Source organism: Opisthorchis viverrini (genome assembly GCF_000715545.1).
Source record: "Opisthorchis viverrini unplaced genomic scaffold opera_v5_403, whole genome shotgun sequence".
NCBI lineage: Eukaryota > Metazoa > Platyhelminthes > Trematoda > Opisthorchiida > Opisthorchiidae > Opisthorchis > Opisthorchis viverrini.
Window position 1 is genome coordinate 409824 of NW_008752060.1, and position 15898 is coordinate 425721.

The following is a 15898-nucleotide window of genomic DNA, read 5'->3' on the forward strand; positions in this document are numbered from 1 at the left end:
AACTAAGAGACAAACTTGTCTATTAGGTGAAAATTAGCGACCTGTAATTCACACTTATCCCCAAAAGTTTTTAACCCACGAACGGACGGCATCTGAAATTGACGCATGAGAAACGGATCACACACTCAAATTAAAGCTAATTTGACCGAGTGAGTGTTCATATTTGAGTTCAGGAAACCACGGTTGTATGTGCAAATCGCCCGTTCACATTGAACTATGAGAAGAAAGGTTTATGCTCGCAAGCCCGGCACGCAACCGTTGTTACTGCGTTTTGCGGGTGCTCGAGCACTCCCACAGACCCCTTCACTCGCTAGGTTTCAAACGCAAAATATGACTGATGTGATGAAATCTTACAATGTTGGTTCGCACACGAATGTAGAGGCTTGTTCCGAAGCTCACTGACGACAGGAAGACAGATCTTGAGAAAAGTTAGTGACCTTAACGGTTTAAAGCCGCAGTACGCACAGTTTCGCGCATTCTCTCTGTACATTCTTGGAATCCAAGTTTGTTTGAATGGTTCTTCACGTGCATCCTGGCCAATTATGCATTCAGTAAATCTAGCAAAAGCCGATGAGTGTTCATGCACGCCACAGAAGCGTTCAGGCATTTCATAGAAGCGCGATCGATGTTGGTGGGTCTTTCTATCAGTCTGGATCAATGTGAAAAGGTGGCCTTTAAGTAGCGCGCGGCCGTTGATCATGAATTTTGATTGTGTATTCTCATAACAAGACTTATATCAGTTCTATCACAAAAGCCACCGCAAATGAAACTATAATGGTTGATGGGTACAACTCATTTGCCTTCAGGTAGATGGCAGTGAATAGTCCCTTGTCCTCGGCCGTGAAGCGTGATAACTTCCTCGCAGAGGCACGCCTGCTTCCCTCTGGAGTCGCTGGATAAACCAGTCTTCCTGTTCTGAGGGCTGCGCTTCTCATTATTCGCTGTTGTCGATATGCTTGTTATGGAACTGCTGGGACAAGTAGCCAACTTCAGCACAGTTCGGAGTCATCCAGGTGTCGCTGCATGCAACCAGACGAACAAACAAAGCTATTGATTCCTCCTTCGCACTTACAAACTGTTGCAACTTTTTAAGGCGTGAGAACCGAGTTTCATCACCCAAGTATTATAATCCAACTCAGGCAACAAATAAATTCCAAAGCATTTTAATAAAGCAACACTTGTGCCTAGTACCGGATAACGACGCGGATGAAATATTGCTTACCTATGGGTAAGATCTTCGTATGGTAATGAGACTTTTGGGATATTGATGCCACTCGTATCCCCTTCTCTGTTGATTAGCTCAAATTGCCGTTCCATGCGACCTCATCTACCTGGAACAGCGAAGCTTGTGTGAAATGGATGCGATATGCATCAGTTTGGTGGACGCTAAATGATGTTGTCTGTGGAAACTTGCTGTGGATGGCGGCGTCAGTTTGATCCAAAAACACGCTCATTAATGGGTTATAACTGAACGGCTTAAGAAAATTTGATGGTATAGAGGAATGAAAGCGAACTGGATTAAAATATCAATGTTCCAAAACAGTTCTACCTAAAGAAAATTCTTGGACTGAGAAAGGGGTCTGAGGAATGTTCGATTTTAGTCATGGTGAGCTATGACAGTACTCCGTGTGCCACAATCTGGACACTGAAAGACGTGAAGGTGTTCGCCACCAGCAAGACTGCGTGCTACATTCATCTAGTTGTTCGACCATCAGTCACTTCATGGTTGCACTTCTACCGTGGTTAATCTCATAGCTTATACGCGAACGCCCATTAAGTTGATCGTGAGCCATTTAACAGACGGATGCATTTGGTCGTACACCAGGTGTCTAAGAATCATCCAGACAAATCAGGGATGTTTAGTTTTCCTGGACATCGAAGTGGGTGGCAATCAGGTGTCCAGACAACACCATATCGTCGCCTTTGACAGAGCTTGGTTGGCGTGCAACTAGGAAGCCAAATATGATCACTCACTCTGTCAAATGAGTTTTAATTTGAGCGTGTGATCTGTTTCTCGTGCGTCAAGTTCAGATGCCCCGTGTTAGAAACTTTTGGGAACAAGTGTGAATTGCAGGCTCTAATTTCCACCTAGTAGACACGTTCGTCTCTTGGTGTACTGACAAATGACCTTCACAATGAGGTGTGCATAATGATGTGACCATAACAGTTGATTCTCATTCTACCCAAGGTCAAAACAGCGCCCCACTTGTCTGGAAAATCTACTCGCATTTCGTATGTTCGAGGCTCATCGTGCGACCAGTGAAACTGTTGAGCATTGGGAGTTATAAATAGATTGACTAGTGTGCTGCATCGCTGTTGTCTGTTTGAGAGTGGAACAACCATGCTAGTTCCACACACACTGCTCTTGGTCAGTACTGCTATCGTGTGGATCAGTGCTCGACGGGTGCCGTACAATGACTGTGGTGAGTGTTATCCTTACGTCGTATGAACAAAGGTTTGTCCAACAGAACTGTACTCAGTTGCACTCACTTGCATATCAGTTCAGTTTTGACGACAGGCACACCTGGAAACCAACCAAATCTCTCGTTTGTGATGTTCCCAATCAGCTGAGTGTGTTATGTTTCGGTTGGTATGATATTCCACATATCGCGATGAATTGCATATTGTATTGTAATACGCTACTCACAAGGCAGCTGAAAAACGTTTGAAGAGCTTTCAGCAACATCACGTCTTGCACGGAATTCCTTCCAATTTCCACTGTAGCGTTTCTGCAATTTCACTTTGCTAATCCTTGTTTATTTCATCGTCAGATGTCTCTCATGCTCATAAAAGTAATCACAACCCCCCCATAGGCAATGTCCACCGTATTGATGCCTATTTATCATTCACTTTGCACAGGATCCATTGTTCCCGTGAGAATGGTCAGCGTGGAACCGTGCGACTCGGTACCGTGCAGGCTAAGTAGAGGGAGCAGAACTAACTTCCGAATCCAGTTCAGAGCAGGTTAGTTGCCAAAAGCCAGATGATGTCGCTCGGTGTGAATGCAGGGATATCCTATGGTGGAAGCCATGTATCCAGCCCAAATGATCATTCAGCGCAGAAGTGGCAAACCAGTTCAGTGTATTTCATCTTTTATTGTAGATGTTGTCGGATCTATTGGCCGAGCCGAAGTCTATGGAGTCGTCGGGGGAGTCGCCGTTCCGTTCGCAGTGGACGTGTCACAGATATGTGGAAACGTGGAGCCAACTTGTCCACTTCAGCCAGGAAGGTGGCACTCATACAGGAGGTCCATAGACATCGCTCCCACTCATTCACAGGTAGGTGGTGACAGTTTTGCACAGATGACAGATCTGTGAAAGATGCTGACCCAATCGTGGCTACCACCGGCCGTGGCAATGCGCATATACTCTATGTTACACCCACATAAGACTACACCCAAGAGACCATTTCGCCATACTGAATTTTGAAACAATGAGATGAAATTCCTCGAATTCTCTTTTCCAGGTCGATTTCGCCTTCCGGTGGGTACTGATGGACGCGGTAAGACAACCCTTCGTGTGCGTGGAAGTTCCAGTTCAAATTGTCTAGCGCGCCTCTCAGGTCACTGATACGCGCCAGATCACCGTGATTTCTTACAACTCGTCAAATGCTTTCCCTCTTTTCTTTTGTTGTGCTTTCCATTGCTCAAGAAGTTGGCTTTCCTGTCAAATGATTATCAGTTCCTACAACGATGTATTTTGAGCTTCGGTGGACTGTGGTATACATTAATTACCGCTTGTCTAGACCCTGGTAGGTCATCTGTTCAAACTAGATTAGAAAGTCGAGGTGAACCACCTAAACCGGAAACGTGGAAAGTTCGTGAAAACCCAAACACCATTCAACAGGATCGGGACACCACAAACACAGTATTCTCGTGGGCTCAACGTGGACATAGAGTATTCCATTTTGCTGTGTTCTGAGGACTGTTCTCATATGTGAGCTCAAAGTTGGATTCTAGACACAGCCGTCAATAGTGCCCTATGCGGATTACCCCTGTATATCCCCATGTAGCAAGTATACTTACTACTATTGAAATGGTGTATACTACTGATGAAGCGTGTAGGTAGCAAATGTTCTGGTGTCTAGCCAACAATACTCTCGTGCCACATTGGCCGTCGGTTGGTGCCATCAGCCTGGTCCCCTGAATTGCCGCATACAACGGAGAAAGTAAGCAAAAACATGCTAGTGTAGACGTCTTCCTTCTTATATTTTCACGCTGTCCCTCTTCCACCCTACACCATACAAAGTTGAATACTCTGCAGGATTTAGCTCAAGGACTAACCGTTTTGCTGGACATGCATCATACTCAGCAGCGGCTTCTGAAGGTCTGAGTTCAATCACAGTCCTAAACACCTTATAGTCTGTTTTCAAACCCCGAAATCTCGTCTAATTAGCTGTATTTATTGTTCGCACACTGAAGCAAGCAGAACAACAGATGGCTCTTGCTCGTACGTTGGATTCCCTTTTGCTTTGATGTATATTGTCTGTCATTGGGGAAAGATATCCAAATCACTACTCAAACCCGGAACTTCTATTTGCGGTGCCGCTTAGTCAACCCCATTTAAACATTGGACCTCTGATAGGACCATGTTCTTGCGTGAGGCCTGACGATAAATTCCTTCTCGTCACAACCACAACTCCACCCGACGCATCATCCGATGCCCAGATGAAGCTGAGTGTCCGTGCAGAACAAAGAGCTTGATGGATCCGGAAGGTTGACGGAAACAAAGAATGTTGGAAACGTCCGCAAGCTGTTCCAATTGATTCGTTCGACTGGACCCCGGAAACATCTTGTCAGCTAAATAATCAGCTTGCATCGCTGGGCACAGTACTTCGAACAGCGATTCAGCTGGCCACCTGCTACCCCCAATCCAGAATCCTGGCCTCCAACAGAATATGGAGCCACCTGCAGTGCCCGAATGCATTTCTATATTCAAGTGTCATGGTGCTGACGAATTTCCACCTTCTCTGTTCAAGGATTGTGGTGGGATCCTCAGCCAGTGCCTGTCTAGCCTTTTTGAGTCTATCTGGGAGAAGTAGTCCATCCCAGACAACAGGGGTGAATCAATAATACTATCCATTTTCAAAAAGGGTACTCGCAGTGAAGGTGGTAAACACAGATGTGTTAATTTGACGCCTGTTGTAACAAGGCTTCTGACGTCACTGATTCTTCTTCGTCTCACGGTGACATGCGAAGACTTGACTCGTGAGAATCAAGCGCGATTTCGGCTGCGTTAACCACATCTTCACACTCCGTCAGGTGTTAGGGCAACGCCACATGTACAGACGACCCACGATCTTGCTATTCCCCGACTTCATTGGTGCGTTCGATTCTGTTGATCGGTCAGCGCTGTTAACTACACTTGCTCAACAGGGTATGCCCAGAAGTTTGTAAACTTAATCCGATCCCTATATTCACATACTTCTGGGAGGGTGAGGCTGTATGGTGAGCTCTCAAAAATCTTTCCTACAAAAAGTGGTGTCAGACAAGGATGTCCACTCTCTCCATTCTTGTTCAACTTCGTCATCGATTGACTGAGAATCTCTGAATGATGTTCAACCACAGTATGACTGATCTTGGTGTGTTTAGCATCTGGATAAGAGAAGCATACTTGCTTAGTTTTCCACTCCCAGTAAAGAGAGCGTTCCTCGACCGATTTATTCTAGAGGCTTCGGAAAGGACCGATACCACTACTAAATGTGTCTGAAATACTAAATCACGTTAGTTCGTGTCGAGGATTGTCCCTGATTCTCGGGGAAACATATTCCGATATTCCAGCTGCCAATGTTAGCATTCGAAGTGTACTACAGGTAAGTCAGCTATTTTTCGTAGTACAGGATACCAGCCATAAGACTAGCGGTACCTACTGGCTTGACTCAGTGAAACTGGTCGGGAGTGGCAGTTATTCTGTCCGTATTTAGAACCAGTCGATGGTACGCTTCATCTGTCAGTGTCGCCATCATGTTCATCGCGGTAACGTGTGTGCCTTGATGGAGTGAGGCGCTAAAGGCAAGTTTGACACACTGCTTGATGTACCCAACTCACCATATAACGAGAGACAGAGTTCAGCGAAAACCAACAATTTCATCTGAACTGCGGCGTCCATGAGTAATCAGTCGAAATAAAACCCTTGGATCTAAATTATTCAAGTCTACCGATGGATGGAATTTTGAAACTTACGTACGCCACGATGGTATAATCGAACAGAAACAGAGGTTTAGGGCAACCTCAAAAGTTTTAATCAGTTTCTATATGAACATGTGATATTTCGTTGAAGGTCCTGAATCAACTGTAAATCTGGAGCTAGATGTCGCTATGCACATTCCAAAACTTAGTGAGTCTTCAAGGTGAGCAGATTTTTTGTAAGACTATCGGTCTGACTAGGGAGTCGGAGGTTTCATTAAGTCCACAGTTGCCGTAGGTCCTGACTGTAAATCTGGAGCTAGATGTCGCTATGCACATTCCAAAACTTAGTGAGTCTTCAAGGTGAGCAGATTTTTTGTAAGACTATCGGTCTGACTAGGGAGTCGGAGGTTTCATTAAGTCCACAGTTGCCGTGATTATTGATCGATGGTGTGCATGGTATTGCATTAGCATTTCATCATATTTATTAAAAAAAATCGGTTACTCTACCCCATACTGAGCAAAAGCTCACGCCGGGCTTTCGGAATTCTCACATTTTCAAGTACACGTGTCTGATCCGCTTCCAGAGATTTTGAATTCAACAAGCTCCTGTGTGCTCTCGCATACCACGTCTGAAATGACTTACTAGGCCAAATTATGGTCACCGACTTCTGGCATCAGGAACTAGTGTTGACTGTTTGGGGGTACAACACTTGTTGCGCAAATGATCCGAATCGCCACATACTGAACCCTTTATCGTCTTTTCATCGTACATTCAAGCGTTACAGGATTCAATTCTTGATGGATACAATGCTGAAGACATCAGAAGTGCTCTCTTTTGGGTGATCTAAGACACACGACAGTCTGCTCATCAAGATTTCTAGCGCAAGCAGGCTTCCACGTCTAACCACGTTGATCATACCAGGCTGGGAAATATAGTGGTCGTTCCAGTAATAAAAGGTCGAATTTTCATGGTCAGGTCTTTTGGGTGATCTAAGACACGCGACAGTCTGCTCATCAAGATTTCTAGCGTAAGCAGGCTTCCACGTCTAACCAAGTTGATCATAGTAGGCTGGGAAATATAGTGGTGGCTCGAGTAATAAAAGGTCGAATTTTCATGGTCAGTGCGATGCCAATCATTGTACTCAGTGCTGTTTGCAGAAGCCACACTTGTCAATCGGTCATCAAATCGCGTAACCGCTGATTAGCTGATGAGCTGTTGCGCCTTGCTGTTACTTGGCAATCCTATAGGATGTACGTGAAAGTGAATCACTCGCTCGCTCGCTTGCTCGCTCACTTGTCCCGTTTTGTTGTTTATTCTACTGCTTTTCTTGATTTGATCTAACAGTACATTCAGAACGACGCGGATGGAGTTGTGATGCCACTGCCTTTATCAAAGACAGCCTGTCAAACGATTGTGTTGTGTACACACCGCCGGACGGACAGATGCCTTCTGAATGTGCTTTTTTCCGAGATATACGGTTCGCAGTTACGGCTTCGGGATGTCATTTTTCAGCGTTCAAAACACGTTGTTGGACCTGAAAAACTGCTGACTACTGGAATCGTGGTACTGTCGGTAAACCGTGTTTTTACTGAACAACGTTCTTCGCGAATCTGAATATCTGCCCCACTGGCGGAAAGCTGTACCTACGTCATTGTTTGGTGACTACGCAGGGGGTTTTCTTAGCCTATGTCGAAGAACAAAATGCGTTTTCAAAACTCAGTTTTCAGTCTGAATCGTACAATTGGATATTTTGAAAGTTGCTGCAAAAATTGGTAATGAATTGCTCGATCAATCGAAAAATACACTCCTTCGAACACCAATTGAGTTTCAATGACACACTCAGCTGAATGTCTCGCTTGTGATATTCTTCAACTGAATGTGCAGCGCAGACCACCCCGTAGCACGGTGTTTCAGCCGATGGGATCATTGCAGCACCTAATCGCGTCCACCAAGCCAAGGTGAGAGTTATCGCTCGGGGCTCTTTTCAAGGGGTCGTTGCTGGACATTTCTGGGTCACACTTTGTGACCTTTTTCAATGCGGCGACCAAGCATTTGTCATCCTGTAATCAAACCCGGCGGACCAGAGTTACACATATTTCATAGCGTCGTCTGAGCCTTAAGCAATGGTTGGTTTTCAAGTAGGATTTCATCCCATATTTTGAAACAGTCTACGCTGTAAATCCGAGAACCACTGCAGAGCTGAGACAGCGGAGCTTTGGGAGCGAAGTTCTTGGGCAATCCCAGGGACAAGTCGTTGGACAGGTAGTTTGCGGATCAAGAGCTCTTCTGGTAACGACGAATTTCACGAAATGCGACGGTGCTGGGCTTGTACCGATGAGGCTTCTTCACACCACCAGTCTCCTGCGCGTCCTTGCGAGCGGTCCTTGCAGCGAGCTGCTCCCTCGGGGACTTGCCACCAGTGAACTTCCGGGATGCTTGCTTACTGCGAGCCATCCTCAGCAGTGCACATCTTACGAAGCTCTTGGCTAGTAGTTTGAACACTTCATCACGAGCCGCCGGTTGCCGGACGCTTAAGTGGTCAACCACTGACCGGAAAGCCTCGACTTCCAAACTCTGAGTTTCTTGGGCTGTGCATTGTTGATGAATCTCTAATAGGGATAAAACCGCTGTATGTATTTTTTGGTTTTTAGAGAGGCTTCAGTAATGGGTCAAAATCTGAATCGAAAATTGTGAGATCTCCTCACACCGCCATCAATTTTCGATTTATCTTACAAGTGGTTCTTTGCAACTGACTGCTTGCTTTTGGACTTCATTGTTGGAAACTGACTGACAGCCGGCTTAGACAGCTTGAGTGACAAGACGCGGTGAAACATTTTGTGGCACAAATGAAGACACTGCAACTGGTCGAGCCGTGTAAGCACATTGTATGGAGAATGCGACCGAAATTTGGTTGGCGCTGATCACCGAAAGTGAAATTCTACGGCTGCCCAACAGACCTTTCTCTCGGACGGGAAATGCTTGTTTAGTGTAGAAAACGTCCATATCTCTTCTGTCTGCAGAGCAACAAGCGTCTGTGGAGTTGCCCGAACCCTAAAAGTTGAGACACCAGCATGTGTGAGGTTTGATGGTGTTACCGGTTCTAGCTGGCGCACAGTGGTTTGCGATCGAGCTTTGACAATAAGACAGTTTGTTCATATACCCACACTGTAGGATGACACGAGTGTGTAAGGCTTCGAACAACAGATGTTCCAGCTACAGTATGATCCCCGGATGACCGCTAATGTGCACTCGAACGATTGGGAAAGTTATTGGTAAGCCGTGATTGGCTAAGGAAAGGACGAAAGCGTTCGTCGCGGAGTCGCTCATTGGGAAACACCTACTGAACAGTTATAGGCTGTTGGACAGGGAATCAAAACTCTCATATACATCTTGTTTACAAAAACTGCAAATCCATCTTCTCCTTGAACGCATTTTCCTGAACTTTCCTGGATATTCATTGACCGTTACCCAAGTGCAAGCAAACGCGACTCCACAAATTCCGTAGTAGATCTCACTTTTCAAGAGACGTGAAGTGGATTTAAGAGAAAACATACTACTAGCATTGTTCATCAGTAGTATCCAACGTTACACCCATAGTGAACGGATGAAATGGTCTCCTGTTACAGATGACCCACAAACCCGGATGAAGACTAGTCCATCGACAAAACAATATGACATCTACTCGTCCGTAAGTGCCGATGTAACAGCTAGTTGATGGATGACGTAGAAATGATCCAACCCCCGACCTGAGAGCAGACAAACAAGGGTAGTCTATAGGGGAATTCCACAGGACTGGCTAATGGACACATTACAAAGAACAATGAGAATGAGTTGAGTCTTCGAAAATAGAGGCTCAGTTGCACACAGCATGAACGAAAAGACACGAATGGTGAAGGACTCTAACTTCCGTCCTTCGATGAACTACCAATGGAGCCACTGAGGACCCTCGTTCACCATTACACCCATAGGTGATAACTTAGCAGCTCATTCACCACACTTCTCCTAATTGGGAAAACAGCTGATGTCTAACAGTAAAGCTGGGATTGCCAAGCTTCGTTTTACTTGAAGAAATGTGCGTACCGTGTATCTACCCTGTCACCCACATACTTGACTGTTCAGCTCACGATCACTCACTGGATCACGAGACCTGTCTTTTTTTCCATTCAAACCACGTCACATTAAGGTGACTCATCACACATCGATTGTCTGTATCGTCTAGTGAGCGTAGCAACCACTCATGTGCTGACGCACCCACGTAAACGCAAACGGACCTACATATAGGGAAACCGAACACAGTCAGCACACACAGACTCGCGCTTGCGCAGGGAGCAGTGAGTCAACCACTCTCCACAAGTCCACGGACAACCATGGAACAGGTGTAGCAACCATATTGCGGAGAAAACACGTTCCCGCCGTCCGGACTTTCACCAGGGAACTCTCACGGACGATGAGTTCCACTTTTGACTTGCTCCCATTTTGCATTGTATTTATTCTTATACGTGTGGCATCTCACCATTGTCAAACTATACTAAACCTTTTATTAGTGCATATACCTTCCGAATTGTCTTATGGCCATCGTCATCGGTGCACTAATAACCGCAAGGTTGGGTGGCAGTTGATTAGCGTGCTCTTCTCAGTGGCTAATCCCGTCTATTAGAACGAGTATAAACTTCGCAGGGTTGAAGAGCGATCTAAGAAATGGATACTCCTAATGTAAGGGCAGTTTACAAGGCGGATACAACTGCTGTATTTTCAAGTGCATACACTGTGTTGTAGCGCGTTGAACTTCACAAAAAAGCGTGACCCATACGAATGCATGAGTTTCACGTGAGCTTCACGTCCAGAAATCGGCTAAATATACCCGTGTTTTCAATCATTGTCGAACCTTGTTTATATCCGCTGAAACACCAGGATGGTTGAACATTCTAATGTAAACGTCCTCTGTGAAGTGCCTGTATTCGAGCGTACACACCAAATATTGTCAACATCGTAAAGTGATTCGGAAAATCGGGGTCTTGTTGCAAGGTAGTCGTAGCAAAGGTGTCCCAGAGTCCACTTCGTGGTAGATAGCGCTGGAAGCAATACCGTCATATCAGGGTCCCTCACTCCTATCAAATGCTGCAGCGCTGTGCATTTCATTCAGGTGAAGGTTGTGTTCTCGATGTATTGTTTTCCAATATTGTCCCCAGACTCTCCGAGCCAATAGTTTGAAAGCTCACCGAAGCACCAGGACTAGTTCCAGAAGTTTCTTTTTGTCAGATCGACAATTAAGCCAGTGCTGTAAAAATGCAGTGAATCACGTACACGAAAACCCAGCGTAAGACGCGGAATAACACACAACAAGCAGCGGTACAGAAATTTCAGTAGTATAGGTAAGAAAATACCAGTTTTAGCACGATTATCTTGACGGGTCCGGTCAATCTACTCACCATCCCTAATCCAACATGTCCCCTTGGAACAGTAATTTGTCGACGTGAATTTCGAACGGCCACTGAGGCCCAAACATCAGCAGTGGAGATGAACAAGGCTTCCACCAGAGTAGATACCGTATATGTCTGAAGGACGACCTGGTTATTCAATACGTACCTCCCTGATTTCACTCCATCGATCAGTGAGTCCATTTGAAATGATTCGGAATACATCTAATGTTGATTGAGGCAAAGCCAGTGTCTGATGAGATTTGTTAACATTGCTCAATTCAAGTCCAAAAAGCTGAAGTTTAGCTCACCCGAATGAATAATCAATAATATGTTGCGCAGATTCCCGGTCGCCCCATAGTCCTAGATGTGACTGATGGGACTCAATCGATCGTCACAACCAGGACGGTTACTGGGTCGAGGAAGTGAACCACCGTCTGGCAGTTAATTAACCTCCCCCTTTTACTGAATGTGTGTTGTTGTCATGTCAACCAGATGTGTACTTTTAAGTTACGACGCCAGATTTACATCTTTTGTTTCTCTTTCACCTCAAACGAGGTGAATAGTAAAGTGGAAGGAGAACTCTACTCGACAGATTGGAGGAACTGATTTCAGTTGTTCGCATCGGTTTGGATTCATTGAGCAAAGTTCTCAGTTATTAGAGAGGAGGAGACCGTTCAAACGAGAGTGGTGTGACTATGAACATAATCACGATACTGCTCGAAAACTTCTGAGCGCAAAACCAATTCAGCCAGATGTCACCATCTGCCGTCCATGGAAGCCTTGAAAATGTACCTTTACGCCCGTCAACTTTGACAAATTTCAGTTGCTCACGCTAATATGGCTAGAAAGGTGCTTGGAACCCACAGTCATGCTGCTGACGATCCAACTCGGCTATGCAGACACTGGACATCTCCGAAAGCCAGAAGGGTCATACCAGCAGCTAGTGGCTATGATGACGCGCGTGGAACCACTAAGCACCGGACGACCAAAGGCTTGAAGAATGACAGATGGTGGATTGCGAAGGAATTGGCGAAGGCTTTCTCGCTGCAGAAAACAGCGGGTTCGACAAGCCAAAAAAGACGAATGTCCGCCGAACAATCTACCAGAAAGACGGAACAGCAAAATTGTCGTGTTGGATGATGAACCTCAATGAACAGTTCAGCTGGTCTCCTCTAACACAACCACTGAAGAACCCAGTGGGCCTGAATGGAACGTCAACACCAACGCGCTGCCAAAAACAGAAATCAGGCGTGAGTTATCACTCCCTGAAAGCGACAAGGCACCAGGCCCAGTTGGCCTGTATCCCGCACTGTTCTATGCGGGAGGAAACGGTCATCTCGGAAGATTACGGAAACAACTGAAGAGTAACAACTGCAAGCAAAAATAAAGAAGAGACAAAAGGTTTACAACTGAGGACTGGTCAACAGATGCATATGGCGCCGCAAAATGTGTCACGTGTCGGCAAACCTGGTGTGCACAAGGTGTACTAGAGTCAGAAACAAAAACAAGGAATAACAGGGAATCACATGCAAATTCGAATGACAGAACTGCCGCGCTGAGTGAAATGAATTTGGCCACGCGGCTCACGGCCAGATATAAGGCGGACCTCTGATAGTTCATGTTCGGTCCCAGGATAGACCGAATTTCTGTTGCAGAAGATACTCAACCGAAGGACGCAGGTATCGATGATCGTGGGAGGCGAAAAGCAGTTCTCTGTCCATGTTATACATCACTAGCCGAAGTTAGAATTCGAGGGAATAAGACAACAGGAACAAGAGTATGTTGAAAAACATGTTGAAATCTGGCTACTATCAAATAGCATAGGATAACGTAAAGTCATGTTCGTGTAAGCAACTAACATCGCTCATTTATGAAAACGCCAGACGCTTTAATGCAGCTTTTTGAAGGTCGTGAACAGGAGCTGCACTTCACCCTTGATGTAGTTATTTGGTCCTCTTCTGTTGCACTTATACTGACCTCCAGAATCGTGTTATTGAGATTCGTTGCCAAGAGGGAAGTGAGGACTAAAGAACAATACTCATCACCAATCCCATTTCACCCACGCCAAAATACACATGAACTGGAAGCTAGTTGTATTCACCTGGAATGAGATCGAAATTCCGTTCGAGGAAGTGAACCGCCGTCTGGCAGTTAATTAACCTCCCCCTTTTACTGAATGTGTGTTGTTGTCATGTCAACCAGATGTGTACTTTTAAGTTACGACGCCAGATTTACATCTTTTGTTTCTCTTTCACCTCAAACGAGGTGAATAGTAAAGTGGAAGGAGAACTCTACTCGACAGATTGGAGGAACTGATTTCAGTTGTTCGCATCGGTTTGGATTCATTGAGCAAAGTTCTCAGTTATTATGTGTGAATGCATTTAATTCATTGAATATTGGAGGCATTACCGTTCACTCAGTTTTTCACTGTTGATAGCGCTTAATAGAACACGGGCAATGTTAGATAGAATGAACTATGAGCCACGCTCATCAATAATTTATGGGTTATCAATTAATCGGTAACATCACGTGAGTACCTCGCTAACATGATGTTGTGTAGAGTACGGGACTGCTAAGCACTTCGGAATGGCCTAGGTTAAGACCTGCTTCACCGAGCCGAAGCTTCCTTTTTGGTGGTGAACGATTTGTTCGTCGATCAATCGATAAACTAATGCGCATCAGCTTTTCCTCGTTGTGTTTGATTAAGTCGGTTCACAAACCGTGCATTGAAGTGCAATGGTTCCAACCGCTACAGCTTTGTTCACCCATAATATGGAGGATCGGAAAATGAAAGCCATGCGTGGGAGGCAATGGCACGATCAGTTGACCGACTTCCAACGGTTGCACTTGTCCGATGTCGCAAGGACTCGGAGCTAGGAAGGATATGGCCTGGATCCAAGACCAACAATAGCTACAGGACACAGCTATAGCTGTCAGTGGCAACAGTCGTTGGTTTGTTTCGCTGCGCGGCTCGCATCCGGGACGACGGCATTTACCAAAAGACTGAGTTTTTAGTAATGTATTTCATGCTTCGTTGTCGGGCCGAGAACTGACCGCCCCTTGGTCGACTCCATCCGACAGAAGCCTGTGTGAAGAGAACTCTACAAGGCGAATAGTCTCCTGTCATACGGAGCACATATCCCAACCAGAGTAACCCGTGGACTGTGACCACCTGATTTATCTTCTTGAACTTTCCTGGGGATTCATTGACTCCACTCATTCGTCGGTCAAATCCAGGCAAATGTTACAAAGTAACTCCACGAATTCCGCAACAGGTAGAATGAAATTTCTTGAAAACCGTTTGACATTCTTCAGCATTACTAATCTTACGTTGCCATCAATTCCGCGCAATGCTTCGGAGAGACCTATGGTCAGACACAGAGAGCCTTCGTAAGTTGTCCACGAGGAGCGGCAATGTCTCTGATCCATCGAGTAGGACATATGGGGCAGCAGCATTGTACACTCCACTCGTGGAAGCCAACCTGATGTCCTGTCGGAGCCACAAGTGTCAGAGTTCAGCGACCATTGTCCTAGCCTTCTCATTTTGGCGGCTGATTTCGTCTTTCGCCAGACCACTGGGGCTTGCGCAGCTGTCCAGGTAAAACGAACTTATCGACTACATCGATCGGTTCACCTGCAAGCAGGAGGTTTGGGTTCGATCGCACCCAATCTATCCGGGGCTTTTTACACGCTACAAGGGCGAGGCCCACACCAAACTAAGTGGCAGAATTATTTAGCTTGTTTAAAGTAGTTTTCGTTGCTAAAATATCGTATTCAAGGAGAGGAATAGCATCAATATACGTAATGTGCGTAAGCGAAGGCCTGGTGATCATTTCAATCCCCGAAGTATCGCAGCCAGGTGAGGAACACCAAATCAGCATATTGAACACAGAGTTAGGGGTAAAAGGAGACCAGTGACACCTCTGCCTAGCACTACCTGATGTGGTGAACTCAGGAGAGAATTTGCCGTAGGGGCGAACATGCCCACGGTGAAAGTCATATAAAGCCTTCATAAGAGAACACAACGATAAAGTGTACCCTTCGACACCAAACACTACCATAGTTTCTGACGATGCCAACGTAGTAAAAAGCAGGTGTGGGATCGAAAAATGCGACCTTTATTGGTCATCGGAAGAAGTCGCGCAGCTCCAACACTTGTCGCAATGTGGAGCAGTAATCTCAGGTCGGACTGCAAACGTTTTTGTTCCGCAAAGACACAGATATACAGAACCCTCTCGAATGATTTTGAGGCCACAAGTCAGCAACGATTCACTGTCCGCCTCAACGTACTCATGTAAAATTATGACAAATAATTACTTTATTGGTTGTCAATCCACTTAGGATCATTAG

General features: G+C 45.6%; 1 protein-coding gene across 1 annotated transcript in view; it reads left to right on the plus strand.

Annotated features, from left to right (window-relative positions):
* Nucleotides 1-5238, plus strand: part of T265_10752 (hypothetical protein) — a gene marked incomplete at both ends in the record, with an annotated part of 7885 nt that extends 2647 nt beyond the window's left edge. Inside the window, 8 exons of the mRNA XM_009177217.1 lie at nt 3103-3278; nt 3466-3501; nt 4064-4167; nt 4192-4325; nt 4361-4475; nt 4501-4678; nt 4715-5059; nt 5092-5238. Of these exons, the coding sequence (XP_009175481.1) occupies nt 3103-3278; nt 3466-3501; nt 4064-4167; nt 4192-4325; nt 4361-4475; nt 4501-4678; nt 4715-5059; nt 5092-5238 (1235 nt within the window). The remainder of the gene's footprint in view (nt 1-3102; nt 3279-3465; nt 3502-4063; nt 4168-4191; nt 4326-4360; nt 4476-4500; nt 4679-4714; nt 5060-5091) is intronic.
* Nucleotides 5239-15898: the final 10660 nt, after the last annotated feature.